The sequence below is a fragment of the Podarcis pityusensis genome, assembly GCF_964106645.2.
Source record: "Podarcis pityusensis genome assembly, chromosome: 13".
In the NCBI taxonomy this organism is placed as follows: Eukaryota; Metazoa; Chordata; class Lepidosauria; order Squamata; family Lacertidae; genus Podarcis; species Podarcis pityusensis.
This window is the reverse complement of record NC_138038.1, coordinates 9,240,077-9,260,911: the sequence shown is the minus strand read 5'-3', so window position 1 is coordinate 9,260,911 and position 20,835 is coordinate 9,240,077. Positions and strand designations below refer to the sequence as shown.

The 20,835-nt window shown below is 45.7% G+C and overlaps 1 protein-coding gene across 1 annotated transcript; it reads left to right on the top strand.

Moving 5' to 3' along the window:
- The first annotated feature begins 14,185 nt into the window (after positions 1-14,185).
- Positions 14,186-20,629, top strand: FABP1 (fatty acid binding protein 1). Its single transcript, XM_080977168.1, has 4 exons — positions 14,186-14,331; positions 15,349-15,521; positions 17,413-17,505; positions 20,514-20,629. Exons 1-4 carry the CDS (start codon positions 14,265-14,267, stop codon positions 20,562-20,564), a joined length of 384 nt encoding a protein of 127 aa, XP_080833294.1. The 5' UTR covers positions 14,186-14,264; the 3' UTR covers positions 20,565-20,629.
- Positions 20,630-20,835: the final 206 nt, after the last annotated feature.

The window sequence follows — 20,835 nt, the reverse complement described above, 5'->3', positions numbered from 1 at the left end:
TAACCACTTTCTGTAACTATCCAAACACTGAACGTCACTTTCAATTTCCTATTTGCATATGTGGACCTGAGTGAAAACTATCTACAGTATCCCCCTGCTGGCCCAGGGTGAGAACTTCAGTACATAACAGAAAGGAAGTGAAGAAGAAGAAGAATCTGTTCAGGAGAAAGGGTGTGGCTCAGCGATAGAGCACATACTTTGAAAAATAATCCGGGTTCAATCGCCTTCATTTCCAGGGAGAGCTCAGAGAGATTGCCTGCCTCACTTCTTGGCTCTCTGCTCCCCATCAATAGAGGCAGTGCAGAGCTAAATAAACTCATAACCTGACTTGGTATAAGGCAGATTTCTGTGTTCCTGCATGAGGTTCCTTAACACAAGGTAATGCTTGAATGTTGTTAACGGAAAAATCCGAGGGCTCCCTTGGACAAAAACAAAGACACCAACCAGGATAACTTGGAGCAAAACAGCAGCCTGTAGGCTTGGCCTTTATTGGATACTGTCGCGACAGGACTCCCACCCACAACAAGATGAAGCAAAATGGAAGCCCAGGACAAAAGAAGACCCCAACTTTTATTAGTTACTAATCCCCCAAACTACACCCCTAAGACTACATCACAACTACATCACAGAAAGGAGGGGTTGAGGGAGGAGTTGTGGTGGTAACCTGAGTGTCTTGTCACCTGGCTGGTTCCCCCTTTCCCCCCTCCCCATGAGTACTTTCCAGGTGACAAAGGGGAGTTTGCAGTTTCCTGCCCCCAGAGGGAAGAGCTGATCATTGTCCTTTGTTCCAGTCCGTCCTGAATCCACTCCTATATGCAAGTTCTTTGTGACCTTGATGGTCTTCTGTCTAGGACCATCAGGGTTGGCATAGCAACTGGGCAGGGCTCCTGTGTATGTGCTGGTATGCTCAAGGGATTATGGCTGCCCTGTATCAAACCTTCCCCATTTTGTGGTCCTTCCTTCATGGAGTAAAATAAAAGTAGAACGGTGCAGATCCGATGTATGGTTGATTTTCTATGAATTTATAACAGAAGCGTAGCATAGCATATGTAGTGTGTGAGTGTGAGTGAGTGTGTGTGTGTGAAGTTTGTACAAACTGAATGATTTGGGGGGGAGTTTCCTGCGACAATGTGAATTAAGACTTCTAGGCACCTCCCGATGTCATCATAATCCATTTTGCGAGCTAATAAAGTCAAGGTGCCTTGTAGGACGGAAGCCGTTGGACGAGTTGAGAAAGGATACAGCCGAGACCTTTGTACCGCTGCCTTAACTGGCAGCTTTTCACAAGAGGCTGTAAACCGAGACACCTCAGCAGCACTGTTTGTTCCGAGACCAAAGGACAAGAGCCAAGACGAGGCCAATTTGCAGAGCCAAAGGTCAGTCCCGAAATGGCTCCGCAGCGCTGCTCGTGCAAGTCTGTTTGGGGGCCCAGGAAGTTGCAGGGACTGGGTGCCAGTGGGGTGCAGGTTGGTGGCTATTGGCTGGAGAGAGCCTTGGGGGCTGTGGGATTTTTACAGCACTTGCTTTATTGACAAATATACAAGTGGAGAGTGAAGTCATTATTGACATTTGCTAAGGATTGGAAATTTATTGTGGACTTTTTGCGTGAAAATGATCTTGTAATACAGTGGTACCTCGGGTTAAGAACTTAATTTGTTCTGGAGGTCCGTTCCTAACCTGAAATTGTTCTTAACCTGAAGCACCACTTTAGCTAATGGGGCCTCCCACTGCCACTGCGCTGCCGGAGCACGATTTCTGTTTTCATCCTGAAGCGTATGTAACCCCGAGATACAGTAGTACCTCGGGTAACATATGCTTCAGGTTACATATGCTTCAGGTTACAGACTCCGCTAACCCAGAAATAGTATCTCAGGTTAAGAACTTTGCTTCAGGATGAGAACAGAAATTGTGTTCCAGCAGCACGGCGGTGGCAGGAGGCCCCATTAGTTAAAGTGGTGCTTCAGGTTAAGAACAGTTTCAGGTTAAGAACAGAATTTGGAACGAATTAAGTACTTAACCCGAGGTACCACTGTATCTGGATTTGAAGACTGAAAAGACAGAATGGTTCTATCTTAAGGAATGAATATCATATGTAGCTGCAGGACAGAGAACTGGAAGACCTTTTATTTTTTATTTTCTTTCTTTCTTTCTTTCTTTCTTTCTTTCTTTCTTTCTTTCTTCCTTCCTTCCTTCCTTCCTTCCTTCCTTCCTTCCTTTCTTCCTTCTTTTCTTTTTTTCTTGTGTTCTCTTTTTTTAGGTTTCTCCTTTCCTTGTATTTTCTTCCTTCTGACTTTGTTCTCTTATAGACTAAGTAGCTGTTTCATCTAAGTATATTATAAAAAGATAATTTGTAATGGGTATGTATTTTTGTACACAGTGGTACCTCGGGTTACAGACACTTCAGGTTACAGACTTCAGGTTCTGGCTTCTGGGATTCAGAATTTTTTCCCCCTTGTTTTCCTTCTCCAAAAACTAGGTTCATCTTATGGTCTGGTGCGTCTTATAGAGCGAAAAATACAGTACTTTATTAATGCAGCGGTACATATACAGTCTGCAGTCACAAAGGGACTGTCTGTGATCAGTTGCAAGACCTATCATAAACTGCCATTGACTGCAGTAATCTAATCTAATCTGCACAACCTGGCGCCACCGGATTTCTTTATAGTTATTACTACATGGCTTAGCAGTCCATTGATTAAAGAAAACCATTATCCTGAATTATCATCATAACTTCGTAACATTGTAGCTGCAATGAAAATGATGGCCAAGTTACAACTCTGCACACTGGTCAAGGGCAGAAAATGCCACCTGGAGGAGTTTTGCGGGCGCCATCCTTTACAACCAGTCTTGTCCACAGAGCAACATGAGAGAGCTGAATCAACAGAGAGAGAAGAAGGCAGCAGGGCCCACACTCTTGGTTCACATCAGGCTTGTTCACACGTTATACCGAACACAGGTGCAAACTGCCTTTGCACATGTACAAGTGTTTGTGTGGAAGGCTGCACATCTGCGGTTTTGTGAAGCTCAATCATTTGTGCACACAATAGGTACACAGATCATAATGGAACATGTGAACACACACACACACACACACACACACACACACTGTGGAACGCCAGCTTTTTTCCAGGCCACTGTGGTTAAGACAGTTATTTAGCCCACTCACAGGACTGAAATAAAACTCATAACGTTTATTGTAAACATTTGGTTAGACCACAAGATGTAATGCTGTAATAACAAAGGTCCGTTAAAGTTAAAGCTATGGTTTTCCCAGTAGTGATGTACGGAAGTGAGAGCTGGACCATAAAGAAGGCCAATCGCCGAAGAATTGATGCTTTTGAATTATGGTGCTGGAGGAGACTCTTGAGAGTCCCATGGATTGCAAGAAGATCCAACCTCTCCATTCTGAAGGAAATCAGCCCTGAGTGCTCACTGGAAGTACAGATCCTGAAGCTGAGGCTCCAGTACTTTGGCTACCTCACGAGAAGCAAAGACTCCCTGGAAAAGACCCTGATGTTGGGAAAGATGGAGGGCACAAGGAGAAGGGGACGACAGAGGATGAGATGGTTGGATAGTGTTGTTGAAGCTACCAGCATGAGTTTGACCAAACTGCGGGAGGCAGTGGAAGACAGGAGTGCCTGGTGTGCTCTGGTCCAGGGGATCACGAAGAGTTGGACACGACTAAACAACAAATGTCTAAAGTATAATACAAAAATTTATTAAGGAATTATAGACATTTATAGAATGTATATATAATAATCACGCTTAAGTAAGAGCAATGTAGAGAAGCCAGAAGAGGGGTGGAGGGAAGGTAATTTGGATAAGATATATGTAGATTGAAAGGAGAATAACCTTGTTAAGCTGCATTGTGTTTAAGACATTTGGAAAAAATTCATAAAAATTATTGGAAGGGGGGAAAAGGCAGTTATTTAGCCCAGCTCCAAGAAACGAGGAGAAAGCAAACATCTACTTTGCTTCTAAGCCTTATTGGGGAGAGGACATTTGCTTGCTTATGTCAGGACACATAACTACATATTGCACTCTGAAGATGTGGACCGCAATGATCCCAAAATGCTGAGACCAGGCTCCCAATCCCTGCCATTAGAAGGTGCCCCAGGGGGATTTTGGTTGACTCGACCATCTCCTTGGTCCTACCAGCGCAACAATGGAAACCGTAGAAGTGAGTCAGCAAAAGGACAGAGCAGGAATAACGTACCAAACTGGTTTTGCGGTGGTTTTGTTTTGCTTCAAGCAACCCATCAGGAACAGCTTGGGGAAATAGGGCAGACCTTTTGATCTCCAACACTCACTACAATGATTTATTTAAGAGAATGGTGAGTCTAAGTAATAATAATAATATGGATAATAAATGGTCATAAATGTACCAACCAAGCACGTACATAGATCAGCACAGGAAGACCGACCTGAAACCATTTTGACTCCCAAACTGACCAAATGTTTTCTCTGCAAGGAGGGAGGGGGTCAGGGAACCTTCCCATTGCCTCAGGAATTGGGAAATCACCATCTCAAAGGGTGACAGGTTACCAGGAAAGGCAATCAGATAAGGCATTATCAGATAACCTGTGAAATATACTTGGAGTCAAGAGTGCATTTCATGCTCTTTATTCAGCTCATAGTGATGAGGAGGAATGGAAGTTCCCCCAGAATGTCTGCCTTATATACATTATTTACACAATGGGCCCCACATGATTGGCTAATTCTGGGATTCACCTGTAGGCCAATCAGGTTGCAGATTCACTTCCACCTGGAGCTGGATTGGGTGGCTCCTGTGGACCAATCAGACTGCTGCATTCTGGATCCTATTGTTTTAGGACCAATCAGACTGCTGCATTCTGAATCCTATTCTTCTAGGACCAATCAGACTTCTGCATTTTGGATCCTATTCAACTCAGGACGTAACAACCTGGCAGACAGGAAAAACAACACCACCTTTTCTGTGACGTAGGTATGATGTTTGTGGGGGGGTGGTCTTGAGCTCCAGGGTAGGGAATTTAAAAAGTCTATATAAGGCCTTCCACGCCATTGTTCAAGGTCCTCCTCCTTTCCTCCGTGTGAGGGGAGCACCCTGTTGCAACAGTTCAATAAAGATCAAGCTTACTAGCTGCTTTGCTTCTCAATATTCTCTGGTTGGCCTCTGTTATTTTCTCCGACCGATGGAGAACCTACAAAGGACTCTACAAGGGCTCTTGTGTTCCCCGTAAGGGAACAAGGGCAGATTTTTGTTTATTACATCTATTTAACCATGCATGTGGGAAAGAAGGGTTTTACTGTTTCCCAACAGGGTAGGCGAGTTTTGCAAGAATATCCACTAGAGTTTAGGTTTCCTTTAATCTTTAGTGGAAGTGAAACTGCAAAGCAAATGTTTATGAGGCAGAGAGAGCACTCAGCTTATCTGACACCAGATGCCAAGGTAGCTTAATAATAATAATATTATTTTTAAATAAAAAAACCCCGCCCATCTGGCTGAGTTGCCCCAGCTACTCTGGGTGGCTTCCAACACACATAAACATAATAAAGCATCAAACATTAATAGTAACAATCAGATCCTACATTTTAAAAAATCACAAGAACTTCAAAATAAACAACTTATATAGAATAAAGCAATATTCAATGATCCATTAGAATCCAATAGTAAACAGTACAATTAAGCACCAGCAAATAATAATTTAACAATTTACACTTATCAATTGCAATAAATAATTACTAATCTGTAATCAATAAAATAACAGCAAATCACAGTGCATAAAATACCAGAAAGCGTACAAAACCATGTAAAAGGCTCAAACTGAGAAACAAGGACACACAACTTATAAAATTATTTTTAAAAACTGTCCCTGAACTCCTCTCTTTCCAACTGCTTCCACTGTTCTCAAAGTCATGGGCTGGGAAAGGCTCTCAGGAGCTGGAGGGTGGGGCAAGGTAGGTGGGAAAGCCATTGCCTGCAGAAAGACTGCCTTGCTTTTCTCTGTCAAATCCCACTGTCAAACATATGTTGCATGAAACCTAATAATAATAATAATAATAATAATAATAATTTATTTATACCCCGCCCATCTGGCTGAGTTTCCCCAGCCACTCTGGGCGGCTCCCAATCAAGTGTTAAAAACAATACAGTATTAAATATTAAAAACGTCCCTAAACAGGGCTGCCTTCAGATGTCTTTTAAAAATAAGATAGCTACTTATTTCCTTCACATCTGAAGGCCACTACCGAGAAGGCCCTCTGCCTGGTTCCCTGTAACCCCTCGGAGCTGGACCTCAGGGTAGAATGATGGGGATGGTGGAGACGCTCCTTCAGGTATAGAGGACCGAGGCCGTTTAGGGCTTTAAAGGTCAGCACCAACACTTTGAATTGTGCTCGGAAACATACTGGGAGCCAATGCAGATCTCTCAGGACTGGTGTTATGTGGTCCCGGCGGCCACTCCTAGTCACCAGTCTAGCTGCCGTCTAGAGCATGGGTAGGCAAACTAAGGCCCAGGGGCCGGATCCGGCCTAATCGCCTTCTAAATCTGGCCCGCAGACGGTCCAGGAATCAGCGTGTTTTTACATGAGTAGAATGTGTCCTTTTATTTAAAATGCATCTCTGGGTTATTTGTGGGGCATAGGGATTCGTTCATTTTATTTATTTTTTCAAAATATAGTCCGGCCTCCCACATAGCCTGAAGGGCAGTGGACCGGCCCCCTGCTGGAAAAGTTTGCTGACCCCTGGTCTAGAGTCTAGACCGGTGGTTCTTATACTCCACCCCACCCCTCTACGGACCATGTTGTTGCTGGCATCTGTCTGTCTCAGGAGACAATGGCGGCGTGTTCCTTGGGAGTGAATTTCAACTGCTGGAAGGTTGCAGCACTTGCTGCGACTGTAGAGACCGATGCAGGAGAGACATGTTTTGTTGCAGCTGGGGCAGAGGAAGGTGTCCGGTTGTGCTGCTGAACATGCACCGGGGCATTTCATCTCTCTGTGCTCCTCCCAGCGGTCATTTCTTCTCTGGTCACTGCTGCGGAAACATGACTTGATTGTCTGTCTCCAGGCTCGATCTCTGCAAGAGAGATTGATGTTGCCAGCCTTCATGTCATGTTTCCAGACATCTTTGTACAGTGGTACCTTGGTTTAGGGAATGCGGGTGGCGCTGTGGGTTAAACCACAGAGCCTAGGGCTTGCCGATCAGAAGGTTGGCGGTTCAAATCCCCGCTACGGGGTGAGCTCCCGTTGCTTTGTCCCAACTCCTGCCAACCTAGCAGTTCAAAAGCACGTCAAAGTGCAAGTAGATAAATAGGTACCGCTCCGGCAGGAAGGTAAATGGCGTTTCCATGCGCTGCTCTGGTTCGCCAGAAGCGGCTTAGTCATGCTGGCCACATGACCCGGAAGCTGTACGCCGGCTCCCTCGGCCAATAAAGCGAGATGAGTGCTGCAACCCCAGAGTCAGTCATGACTGGACCTAATGGTCAGGGGTCCCTTTACCTTTACCTTACCTTGGTTTAAGAACAGCTTAGTTTATGAACAACTTGGATTAAGAACGCTGGAAACCTGGAAGTAGGTGTTTTGGTTTGTGAACTTTGCCTTGGAAGCAGAATGCGTGTTCCATTTGTATATTGAGTCCCCCGCTGCTATGGGAAAGCACGCCTTGGTTTAAGAACGGCTTTGGTTTAAGAACAGACTTCTGGAAAGGGATTAAGTGCGTAAACCAAGGTACCACTGTAATGGTGAATTGGGCCTGGTGCCTGAAACCAGCTCCCCGTAGAGCACGTCCTTGGGGATCCTGCCATCTTCTGTTCTGTGGACATGACCACATTCTGTGGGCATCTACAGTGTAGACGTCGCTGAGACAGGACTGTGAAGTTGCTGGGAATGTGGACTTGGAAGAGCAGTGAGTCCTGTTAGTGCAACGGGACTTTCCTCTTCTCTCCCCCCCCCCCGTGTGCCCTCCCGTGCCCTCCCCAAATCTGCTCCAAAGGGTCATGAGAATCCCTGGAAGAGCATGGAGTGGAGGGGACAGGTGATATTGTTCCACTTCGCAAGCAGCAATCCTGGGGTTGATGGACCGGTTACCTTTGCATGGCATTGAATTCCACCCATGTATTTATGTAAAATCATTCATATCCTGTTCCTCCTCTCTAAAAAGATCAGAATGGCATACAATAAAAGGAGCAAACAGCAGTTAAATGAAACAGACTACCTATATATACACAGTATATTTACATATAAGGCTGCTGGCAGAAGGGCTCAGCAACTTGATTAAAAGGGAAGGAAAAAACCAAACTGCCTTCCTCAATGTGAACAGAGAGAAATCCATAAAAATCATGGGGCGGGTGTCTCTGCAGCAATGTAAAGGTAAAGGGACCCCTGACCATTAGGTCCAGTCGTGACCGACTCTGGGGTTGCGGCGCTCATCTCATTTTACTGGCCGAGGGAGCCGGCGTACAGCTTCCGGGTCATGTGGCCAGCATGACTAAGCAGCTTCTGGCCAACCAGAGCAGTGCACGGAAACGCCATTTACCTTCCCACCGGAGTGGTACCTATTTATCTACTTGCACTTTGACGTGCTTTCGAACTGCTAGGTTGGCAGGAGCAGGGACCGAGCAACGGGAGCTCACCCTGTCACGGGGATTCAAACCACCGACCTTCTGATCGGCAAGCCCTAGGCTCTGTAGTTTAGACCACAGCGCCAGCTGCATCCCTCTGCAGCAATGTACATTGCATCAATTGCATGAGCACCATTAGCAGGCTCAGTTATAAACAGCAGCCACAGGGCCCCATCCAGGACAAGATTGTGGTGCATGGAGACAAGGCTCTTTAGCTCTTTTCTCCTGTGTGCTCTAATTAAATTGATTATGTTAGTCACAGAAGCTTCTCTTGCAAGCCCAGGTGTCATCTTCCCCAGTCCCCAGCCCAGATAAATAAAAGACCACTAAGACTGGTTTGGATCAAAACAGACCACCATTTTATTGAATACAGATGAAAGAGGTTTGGCTTGGGCATGGGGCATTTGTAATACAGTGGTACCTCAGGTTTCATATGCTTCAGGTTACATATGCTTCAGATTACAGACTCCGCTAACCCAGAAATAGTACCTCAGGTTCAGAACTTTGCTTCAGGATGAGAACAGAAATCGTGTCATGGCGGCACGGCAGCAGCAGGAGGCCCCATTAGCTAAAGTGGTGCTTCAGGTTAAGAACAGTTTCAGGTTAAGAACGGACCTCCGGAACGAATTAAGTACGTAACCAGAGGTACAGGAAGTGATGCACAGGTCAATCCAAGTGGGGGTTTCTAAGACTTACATCAAATAGGGTGACCCCCGCAGGGACCGCAGTCTGGGTGTGCTGGGCCCGGGGATTAACCCGAGCAACGCTGTCCAGGTCCGGTCCTGAATCCAAGGATTCAGCGAGGAGTCAGTACGATAGGGCCAAAGCATGACACAAGGCAGGAAACCAGGCAGGTTCTAGCAAACAGCAATGTTGCTCCCGCAACCTGGGGTGGGGTCCAACAGACTTTTCTCTTTGTCGGGGCAACGGCCGGTCCTGATCCCCCAGTGACTCACCTCCCTGTTTTGCCTGAAGGCGAGCACTCCTCCTGCAAGTACTCAGGTCTCTCCTCTCAGACCTTAGTCTCTGCAGCTCAGGAGATTTCAGTGGGTTACTAGACCCAGAGGCCACCTCAGCCTCTCCTGACCCAACTGGTAGTGGAGAAGCTGCAAATGATTGCCCAGCTGAAGGCAACGAGGTAATTCTTGCATCTGGAGCCAGGGCAGGCTCAGGCCCCTGACTTGGCCCAGCTGATGCTTGTTGCAGGGAAACCTGTGCAGAGTGGGGCTCTTCAGAATCAGGCCCCAGACTTGGTTCATATGCTGCCTGAGACAAAGGATCCGGTGCAGACTGAGACTCCTCTGGTTCCAAGTCCGAGCCCGAGTCCCAGGCCATCACACTGGGGCAGGGCCTTCAGCCCTAGCCCCACCTGGGCACGTGGACATGACCACTCTTCCCAGATAACTTTAATGGGATACCCCAGGATTTGGAGGGGCAGGCGGAAACTACTACCTCCCCTCCGTCCAAGACAAAGGATTGCCCCAATGCCCAACCCAATGCCCCAATGCCCAACCCAATGCCCCAATGCCCAACCCAATGCCCAATCCAATGCCCCAATGCCCAACCCAATGCCCAATCCAATGCCCCAATGCCCAACCCAATGCCAAATCCAATGCCCCAATGCCCAACCCAATGCCCCAGTGCCCAACCCAATGCCCAATGCCCAACCCAATGCCCAATCCAATGCCCCAATGCCCAACCCAATGCCCAACCCAATGCCCCAATGCCCATCCCAATGCCCCAGTGCCCAACCCAATGCCCCAATGCCCAACCCAATGCCCCAGTGCCCAACCCAATGCCCAACCCAATGCCCCAATGCCCAGCCCAGTTGCGGCAATTGCTATGAGGTAGGCAAAACCAGCGGGATGGAGCCAATTTGCCCAGTGGACAAATTCTTACCCGGCCCCATAAAACAGCGACTGCCGTAGCCACAGCAAAGCCCTTGACTATCACCTTGAACCAAGGTTGGGTGGGTGGAGAACCCGACAATGGAAAAGCAGGTAGGGCCCCAGGTGAGGGCTGTTTAAATGGCCAGCGAGTGGACCCAAGAGAAGCCTTCCCTGCTCCATCGACTCCACCCCCTGGCACAGCCCGTGTCCAAGCTTGCATCCTCATTCGCCAATCCAGGATGCAGGCCAGGTTCTGGCTCCTAATAGGCGGCGGGGGCTTACACCCCCCCCCCACCTATCAAGAAGGGGCACTTAGGCTGCGATTACCTCGTCGGGCCCCAGTGGAGTCTCTGCTGTCGTGCAATGCCACCACACTGAAAGGGTTAACGGGCTTGCTCCCTGGCTAACTCCCAGAAATAGGTAGAGCTTTGTATCTTCCATGCACGGGACTTTTCCATGAAGTTTGTCCCCAAGTTTATTTCACCTTCTCTTTGCTGAGAAGCCACCTTAGATCATTAGGAATTAGTTAGTTTATCCCATGCAGCACTGATGAGTTTCCAGAAGCAGGTCTTCAAGGTTTTGAGTGGCAGCTGGAATAACTTCTCATCAGATTAAAAAAAACAAACAACAACTCCCCCACCCCCAACCCCCGAAGGTGTGATTTAAAAGTTTGAACGTTTAGCCAATGCAAATAGATTGAGAGGGGATGAACTGTATATTCAGCCAGTGATTCCATCTATTAAACAGCTTTATACTGTTGGATTTGTGGAATAGAACAATGACGGTTATTTGTAAAGCCTCCAGGGGGATCACGTTAGAGTGACATTTGCAGTAAATGACAAGAGGCAAATAGCTTCTTTGATGCCTGGGGAAATTACCAGTTTCTGGCTGGAATTCCCCCCCAAGCCTAAACTAGTCTCCAAATGGATTCAGCTAAGTCTTCTTAAATGCCTAAGAAGTTTAGTAATGCTTCCACTGATTTAGCTTTTGTAAGATGCAAAATATTTTTTTAAAAAAAACAGGCCTATGAGGGGAAACCAGACGGTAGATTTGGCAGGAGACAATTGAGTGGGTGGGCGTGTGGGAAAATCCCCGCATTTCCTAATGGTATAACAGGTCTATTCTCTTTCTCTCTGCTTTTAATTTTCAGTGCTGGGAGGGTGGACTATTTATTATATGTCTCCAGGCAAAACTCTGAAGGCACAAAGTACTTTCTGTCTACTTCAGGCTGTTTACATTTAGATGGGAAATAGATGGTCCACCAAATGACAGGGCTCATGGGTCACAGAGCAACGGGAGCTCACTCCGTTGTGGGGATTCGAACCGCCAACCTTCTGATTGGCAAGCCCAAGAGGCTCAGTGGTTCAGATCACAGCGCCACCTGCGTCCCTTGACAAATCCCCGCAGCAGGGTGAGCTCCCGTTGCTCTGTCCTAGCTCCTGCCAACCTAGCAGTTTGAAAGCACCTCAAAGGGCAAGTAGATAAATAGGTACCACTCTGGCGGGAAGGTAAACGGCATTTCTGTGCGCTGCTCTGGTTCGCCAGAAGTGGCTTAGTCATGCTGGCCACATGACCTGGAAGCTGTACGCCGGCTCCCTCGGCCAATAAAGCGAGATGAGCACCGCAACCCCAGAGTCGCCCACGACTGGACCTAATGGTCAGGGGTCCCTTTACCTTTACAGCGGGAAGGTAAATGGCATTTCCGTGCGCTGTGGTTTCCGTCACGGTGTTCCGTTGTGCCAGAAGCGGTTTAATCATGCCAGCCACATGACCCAAAAAGCTGTCTGTGGACAAACGCCGGCTCCCTCGGCCTGAAAGCGAGATGAGCACCGCAACCCCATAATCGCCTTTGACTGGACTTAACTGTCCAGGGGTCCTTTCCCTTTACTGTACAGTACAGAAGTGGCTTCAGATGAAATATGGCTGGAAGGGACGGAACTCTGTTGCAATGTATCAGAGGTGATCTGGCCATTCCTGCACTGCTTTTCTGAAAGACGCCTGACCTCTTCTTCCCCATACATAACCTGTTCTACTTGTCTATCTTTACCTTTTAATGAGTTGCAGCAAGCAGAGCTTCAGGGAATATTAAGAAGGAGAAAGAGGAAATGGTTCTAGGAGGGTAGAAACTAGAAGCTGGGTTTCCTTAGGTCCGTGGCAGTGACTAGAGAAAATTATTTTTAAAGTATGTGACTGTTTGTTCTGGTGATACACGTTGCTCTGTTGCAACCACATTGTGCAACAGATCGAAGAAGACGGACAATTTTGCTTCTTTGCCTCAGAGGATTCTTAGAGCAGATGTACACCACATACGTACAGTGATTTGACAATTATTTATTCTCAACAAATTTAGGAATTTACAATTCTGTAAGTGGGGAGCAGACCTGTAACAGATCATTCCTAGCACCCCTACCAAATCACAAATTCCAGGATTCAAATAGTATGAATTGCAATGAAACAAATAGTATTAAATAAAATGAAAGCCATGCAGCTAAACTACTATAAAAATGGCAGACATACTCACAGCATAGCAAATGATTGTTTGACTTTACCTTCATACCAGTATAGCTCAGTTTAAGGCAGCAGACCAATTAAAAGCCTGCTCTAGAGAAAAATTTCAACATCAGTGTTAATACTGATGAATTAATTCGAAATTTAATGTGTATTATGTGTTTTCATTTTGCATTTTCATGTTGCGAACCATCCTGTGTTCTTCGGATGAAGGGCAATATATAATAGTAGTAGTAGTAGTAGTAACAACGACCCAGTGGAAAAACACTATGGGTGATAACCAATTAAGCTGTACTCAGGGCAGACCCAGAAAAATCAATGGAAAGTTCATTGACCTCTCTAAGTTTAAAATACAATGGGGCGCATGTAGATGTGCACATAGAGTTTAGATCGTTTTTAGTTGCCACTGCCCTTATGGTTAGTTTAAAAATACTTTTCTGTGAATATAAGGGGAGTTCTTTAATCTCAGTCACTGAGAGGTCATATTTGCCCATCAGTTGGGCAGCATGATGTACCCAGTTTTTAAGGTACATAAATTTAAGGTACATCTATTTGAGAGCTCAAATGGTAGCCTAGTGTTGTCCATCTGTTGAACTCTAAACCAGTAACAGAGAATTCTTTTATCTATTTGGTTGTCTATGCTCAACATGTGAGTTTCCAACCTGACCATGGCAGATTGCATGTCTTTGGGTAAACCTAAAAGAACTCTTAAAAAATAATTCTGTGGGGGTTCCAGACCGGAGACCTTTGAGGTACCCCAAACCTCTGCACCATATAAAATCTGGGCCATTGTTTTTGCTTTATACACAGATACAGCTGGGTTGACCAGATTTCCACCTTTACAGACCAGGGAGTTTGAGTTTACTTGTAATGATTATTGCAGCAATTTCCTCCTTAAACTTTCAATCTTTCGCAAGCATTTCCAACATTTGTAGTACTGCTACAGAATGCAGATGGATCTTCAACGTCACTTGCATATTTTTGCCCTAACTTTTTACAGATGTTTCTTATTATATGTATTCCACCTGCAGAAAACAGAGGCTTTCTGACACGGCAAGTGCAACTTCTCAATTACACTTAGCTCAGGTGATTTAGTGATATTGCCTATCACTTCGGTACAAAGTTGATGCTTCAGCAAAAGGGGGAAGGAGTGAAATCACTTAACCTCTGACCAAGTTTCAAGGCAAGGGAGGGTTATAAAAGGAAGAGCCGGCCTCCGAAGGAGCTGCCTTCTCTTCTCATCTCTCCGAAGAACGCATCGCCATTATGAGCTTCAACGGAAAGTTCGAACTCCAAACCCATGAGAATTTTGAGCCCTTCATGAAAGCCATTGGTAAGCTGGTCAAATGAGGTGGTTAAATTGTGCTCCCTGCCTTGCCATGGTCTTCATTTTTGTCTTTTAAAAAGGGATTTGAAATCCAACAGTAAGCAGTAAAGAATTAAAAAATAATTATGGCGCTTTTGTCTCAAATGTAATTTGTGTAGATGGGATTTTTATGATCACATGTTGTCCTTTTTATGTTCCTTACTTTCCTGCTGGTATTAAAATGAACGAATATGTCTTTTGGTCTCATACAAAGCATAGTGACAATAACCTGCCTTAAAATTTGTGGCAATCTTCATGTCACAAGAGCAGAATTAACCTGATGTACTATCCAATTCTAAGCCGTGAAGAGGTTGTGTCTGATAGAGTGTAGTAGCTAAGCGTATTTTCAAAAAGGAGGGTTGTAACAGGTCTCACCTCAGTCAGATTTCTAATGTGAATATAAAATCTACATTCTCCCAGACTGTTCACTTTGCATTACAATAGCTTTTTCTTTCATTTAAACAACTACCTGAAAGACTCTCAAACAGTGTAATCCTATCTGTGTGACTTAGAAGTGAGTGGTATTGTGATTCAAAGTACCTAAGTGGGCATAGGATTGCAACCTTCATGTGGAAATGTTCTGAGAGTTTGAGAGCTGTGAAGTCCCCATCCCCATTTCTATTATTATTATTATTTATTATTATTAATTTATTATTATTATTATTTATTTTATATACTGTCTTTATCAAAAGATCTCGGGGCCGTAGGGTTATTTAATGATCTACAGTGGTACCTCGGGTTAAGTACTTAATTAGTTCTGGAGGTCTGTTCTTAACCTGAAACTGTTCTTAACCTGAAGCACCACTTTAGCTAATGGGGCCTCCCACTGCTGCTGCCGCACAATTTCTGTTCTCATCCTGAAGCAAAGTTCTTAACCTGAAGCACTATTTCTGGGTTAGCGGAGTCTGTAACCTGAAGCGTCTGTAACCTGAGGTACCCCTGTATTACGTCATTGCATATGACTGTTGATTTCCTTCTGCCCAGGCCTTTCCGATGAGATGATTGAAAAGGGCAAGGACCTCAAGAGCATCTCTGAAATTGTTCAGAATGGCAAGAAGTTCAAGGTCACCGTGACAACCGGAAGCAAGGTGTTGACTAACGAGTTTACAATCGGAGAGGAGGCTGAGCTTCAGACGCCAACAGGAGAGAGGGTCAAGGTAGAGTCTTCTCCATTTATATATGGCAGGGAACCTATGGCCCTCCAGATCTTGCTGAATGACAGGTCCCATTGGCCAGGCTTGCAGTGGCTGATGGGAGTTGTAGTTCATCAGTGTCTGGGGGATCAAAGGTTCCCCACACCTGATACAGGGCTGCCTTCTTTGAACAGGAAGCTAGTTTCCAATGAGAACAATCAGATCCCGCCTACAAACGTACGCAAACTCTATCTTCCCCATATACTATGGCTACCAGATTTTTTTCAGTGAATCCGGGGACACATTGATTTTTTTTTTTTGAAGCTGAGTAGCAACAGGGAGTCAGTACAGTGGTACCTCAGGTTAAGTACTTAATTCGTTCTGGAGGTCCGTTCTTAACCTGAAACTGTTCTTAACCTGAAGCACCACTTTAGCTAATGGGGCCTCCTGCTGTTGCCGCACCGCTGGAGCACGATTTCTGTTCTCATCCTGAAGCAAAGTTCTTAGCCCGAGGTACTATTTCTGGGTTAGCGGAGTCTGTAACCTGAAGCGTATGTAACCTGAAGCGTATGTAACCCGAGGTACCACTGTAGTGGTGATAGTGAGGCAAAAGACCCTGGGCCCAAGCACACATGCATATTGTATAAAGGTGCAAAGCCCTTCTTTCGCACCCTGTGAAACATAAATGTACAGAGTTTTTAAGAAACTGGGCAACGGCTGGCCGCCCGCCACTCCCGAGCCTCCCCCGATCAGTCAAAACAAAGGGGGAAGGGGGCAGGAGATCGCACAAGACACATCATATGCACACAAGACACATCAGATGGGGACTTCCGGTGAGGACAAATGGTGGGCGCCACGGCAGCGAGCAGCTCCTGAAGCCAGCCAGAGCCAACTGCACTACCAGGCTGGCTCCGGGCTGCTGAGGCTGCTGTTGCCACATTTCCCGGGGACAGATTTGCAAATCTGGGGACATTCCGGGGACGGAATTTGTTCGGGGACAGATTTGCAAATCCGGGGACTGTCCCCAGGAACTGGGGACGTCTGGTAACCATATCATATACAGCAGCCTCAAAAGAAATATTATGAAGCAGGAAAAAGCATTTTTTTTCCAGGGAATGTATGTGGGAAGACCACATTCTTTGATCATATACATGCGTATTTCTCACTTAATGAAAACAGAGAGGTGTAACATATTTCACAGAGCCATACTGACACATTGCCATAGATCAGTGTTTCCCAAACTTGGGTCTCCAGCTGTTTCCCCCCCCCCCCCAATTTTTTTTATTAAATTTTTCACAATTATAACAAATACAACATAACAAAAAAGAAAAACAGAAACAGAAAAACATATCAAAGAGAAAACAATACAATACAATACTAAAAAAAGAACCAAAACCACAACAATAAAAAAGTAATCTTAATCCCATATCCCTTGAAAACCCAATTTTGTTTACACTGTTAATTGACTTCCTCAAATCCCTCCCTTCTGAATTTCCTTGTATCTGCATGTAGCAGCTTTCCAATATCATTCTTAAACAAAAATATTTCCAACTATTATCTATCTTATTCACTTTTCTTACTGTTCTAAATCCCATTTATTTAATTAAATCCTAATTTCATCCTAGGCCTGTTTGGTACTTTCAAGTGACTCCTAATTATTTATATTTCCAGCTGTTTTTGGACTGCAACTCCCATCATCCCTGGCTGGTCAGGGATAATGGGAATCATAATCCAAAAACAGCTGGAGACCCAAGTTTGAGGGAAACTGCCATAGATCATAATAAAAAGGCAAGCTCACTGGGCACCTCTCAAATGTGTGGAGGAAAACTTGGGCTTATGAACATGATGACAAGGTACATGAAAAAGTCAGTGCTTGAACTGGAACCCAATCGTGGCTGCTTTTCTTCTCCCACAGGCCGTTGTTGAAATGGAAGGAGACAACAAGATGGTTGTGAACCTGAAGAGCATCAAGTCTGTCACTGAAATAAACGGGGACACCATCACTAATGTAAGTCCACCTAGAATGGGGATGTCAAACTTGAGGCCTCCATTGCAGCCTGGACCACCACTGCAATATTTTAGCCTAACTGCTCCATTTTCAGAGGGCCTTGGAAGTTAAGGCGTCTAGAACAGGAGGAGACAATTTAGGGTCCTCCAAATGTTGTTGAACAACTCCCATCAGTCCCAGCTGTCATGGACTGGGAGAGGAACCAGCTGGAGAACCACCAAAAGAAGAAGACTCAAAGCCCAGGGAGTGGTGGTGGGACAATGATGAGTAGTCAGAGGGAGAAGACTGGAAGAGGAGGTGGCAGAAGCTGAAAAGGTTACAGGGCTTAGAAAGGTGGAAGAGACAGTGGCTGTGCTGGGCCCGGGGGTTAACCCGAGCAACGCGGTCCAGGTCCGGTCCCAAATCCAAGGGTTCCGTGAGGAGTCAGTCTGACAGGGCCAAGGCAGGAAACCAGGCAAGGTCAGGCACAGGGTCTCAGGCAGGTGCTGGCAAACAGCAAAGTTGCTCCCACAACCTGGGGTCCGACAGACTTTTCTCTTTGTTGGGGTAACCTTGGTCCTGATCCCCTGGTGACTCACCTCCCTGTCTTGCCCAAAGATGAGCACTCCTCCTGCAAGTACTCAGGTCTCTCCTTCTCTCAGACCTTACTCTCTGCAGCTCGGGAGACGTTGGTGGGTTACTAGACCCAGAGGCTGCCTCAGCCTTTCCTGACCCAACTGGTAGTGGAGCAGCTGTAAGTGATGGCCCAGCTGAAGGCAATGAGGTAATCCTCACATCTGGAGCCAGGGCAGGCTCAGGCCCCTGACTCGGCCCAGCTGGTGCTAGTTGCAGGGGAACCTGTGCAGACTGGGGCTCTTCAGAATCAGGCCCCAGACTAGGTTCAGATGCCACCTGAGGCAAAGGATCCGGTGCGGACTGAGACTTCTCTGGCTCCAAGTCCGAGCCCAAGTCCCAGGCCATCACAGTGGCACAGATAAGTCCAGAACCAGAGGCAGAAACCGAAGAAGGCAAGGAGAGAGGAAGGAGGCCAAGATGCAGAGATGAGTTAGGCCAGTGAAGAGTCACGGGTGTCTCCCCCTCCTGCTGTGACAAGCTCCCCTCCCCCTTGTCTCCCAGAACCAGAAGAGGCATGAAAAGGGCGGAGAAGTGGTTAGCTGAACGCAGATGCAGTCTCTGATAGCTTGGGGAAAACCCTGGAGAGGAGGGGACTTAAGACAGCTGTGGGAAAATGGGGACTTTCAGTCTCAACAACTGCTTCATGAGGGCAAGACCTGCCAGAGAAGATTTACTGTGCTCTTTGGGCCTGATCCTCAGCCAAGTTTGCAGTGCAGAAATTGTGTTTTTGCTAATAACTCCAACACTGAATGTTGTGATTACTGAAGGCTCACTCTTTGACGCCAGCCAACATAGCTAATGGTCAAGGCTGGTGGGAGTTGTAGTTCCACAATATCTGGGGTTCACCACATAGGCTACCCTGCACCACAGTATCTAGCATGTTCCTCATATCCATACTTTTTTCAGTTTCAATGCATTGGGTGGTTTGGTTTCAAATTCAGGTAGAATGTCAATATTTTAATGTATGGCAGGGGGCCACAGCCTTTGGGTCATCTGCTAAGTGGAGAATTATAATAATTTATTATTTATATCCTGCCCATCTGGCTGGGTTTCCCCAGCCACTCTGGGCAGCTTCCAAAAAGAATATTAAAATACAATAGTCTATTAAACATTAAAAGCTTCCCTAAACAGGGCTGCCTTCAGATGTCTTCTAAAAGTCTGGTAGTTGTTTTTCTCTTTGACATCTAGTGGGAGGGCGTTCCACAGGGCAGGTGCCACTACCGAGAAGGACCTCTGCCTGGTTCCCTGTAACTTGGCTTCTTGCAGTGAGGGAACTGCCAGAAGGCCCTCAGCGCTGGACCTCAGTGTCCGGGTAGAACGATGGGGGTGGAGACGCTCCTTCAGGTAGACTGGACCAAGATCATTTAGGGCTTTAAAGGTCATCCTATTTCAAGTTGTACACTCCTGGTGCAGATGTTTAAGAGAACAGCATCCCATCCCATGAACAAATCAAGTATTAGTCATTCTTGGGAAGGCTAACTTGAAGTTTGAGGTCATCCTGAAAAACATTTCTCATGGTATTAATGTATATACTTTGAGTAGGAGGCAAAATCCCCTTATTGGTTTTTTATGCCTATATTGATTACATTTTTATTTATTAGGGGATTTTCAAAAAAGCACTGTCAATGATTCTAGAGTGGTTTACAAAATCTGGGTCAGATAACAGGGTGTCAGGCATTGGTTGCAGACAATATATCAGTGATTGTTACCTTATTATAATTATTGGTGATACCGAATAGAAATGGGAGTAATATTTTGGGGGACCCATATATACCAAATGTGCAGTAGGCTCAAGACTCTGGGGTCAAGGTTTGCTTGCATCATGTATGCTGGGCACAGGATCAGTAGCTATTGGGGAACCAGGGTGCAAGGAAATTCAATTCAGTTTGCATGTCTAGGCAAAACGACCTACCGTATTTTTTGCTCAATAAGACGCAACAGACCACAAGACGTGCCTAGTTTTTGGAGGAGGAAAACAAGAAAAAAAAAATTCTGAATCTCAGAAGCCAGAACAGCAAGAGGGATCACTGTGCAGTGAAAGCAGCAATCCCTCTTGCTGTTCTGGCTTCTGGGATAGCTGCGCAGCCTGCATTTGCACAGACATTTCCCCTTACTTTTTAGGAGGGAAAAAGTGAGTCTTATAGAGCAAAAAATACGGTAATTCAAGCCTTCCATAAACAATCCATGTACCAGAACACAGTCATCCTTTGAAATTCACGCTCCTCTAAGTTTAGCAATGCAGATTTGCAGCCAGGTAATAACTGCAAACATAGATATGCTGCCCTGATCTCTTTTGGGAGAAAGTATCAATGAAAAAAAATATTTTTTTAAAAAAGAAATTAAATATAAAGTGTGGATGATTAAAGCTCTTGGTTTTTTTCTTCCCTTTCTAGACGCTGAGCATGGGTGACATTCAATACAAGAGGATCAGCAAAAGAATCTAGATAACTCAGGCATTTCGGTGCTTTTACTGTGTAAAAGTAGTACAATAAAGTGAAATGTATGCAAACGCCTCTTCATTGCCATCATTATTGGTCTATGGAAGACAGCTATCAAAGACAAGAGCGCCCAGAGCAGCAGTGAGGGTCAGGTTGGGTCTCTCTCCCAACTTAACAGGATTTATTATACGGTTGCCATACGTCTGGAATTTTCTGGACATATAGGAATACTGCAGCCGCAAGCAGTGTCCTTTCAGAAATCGGCTAATGTCCGGAA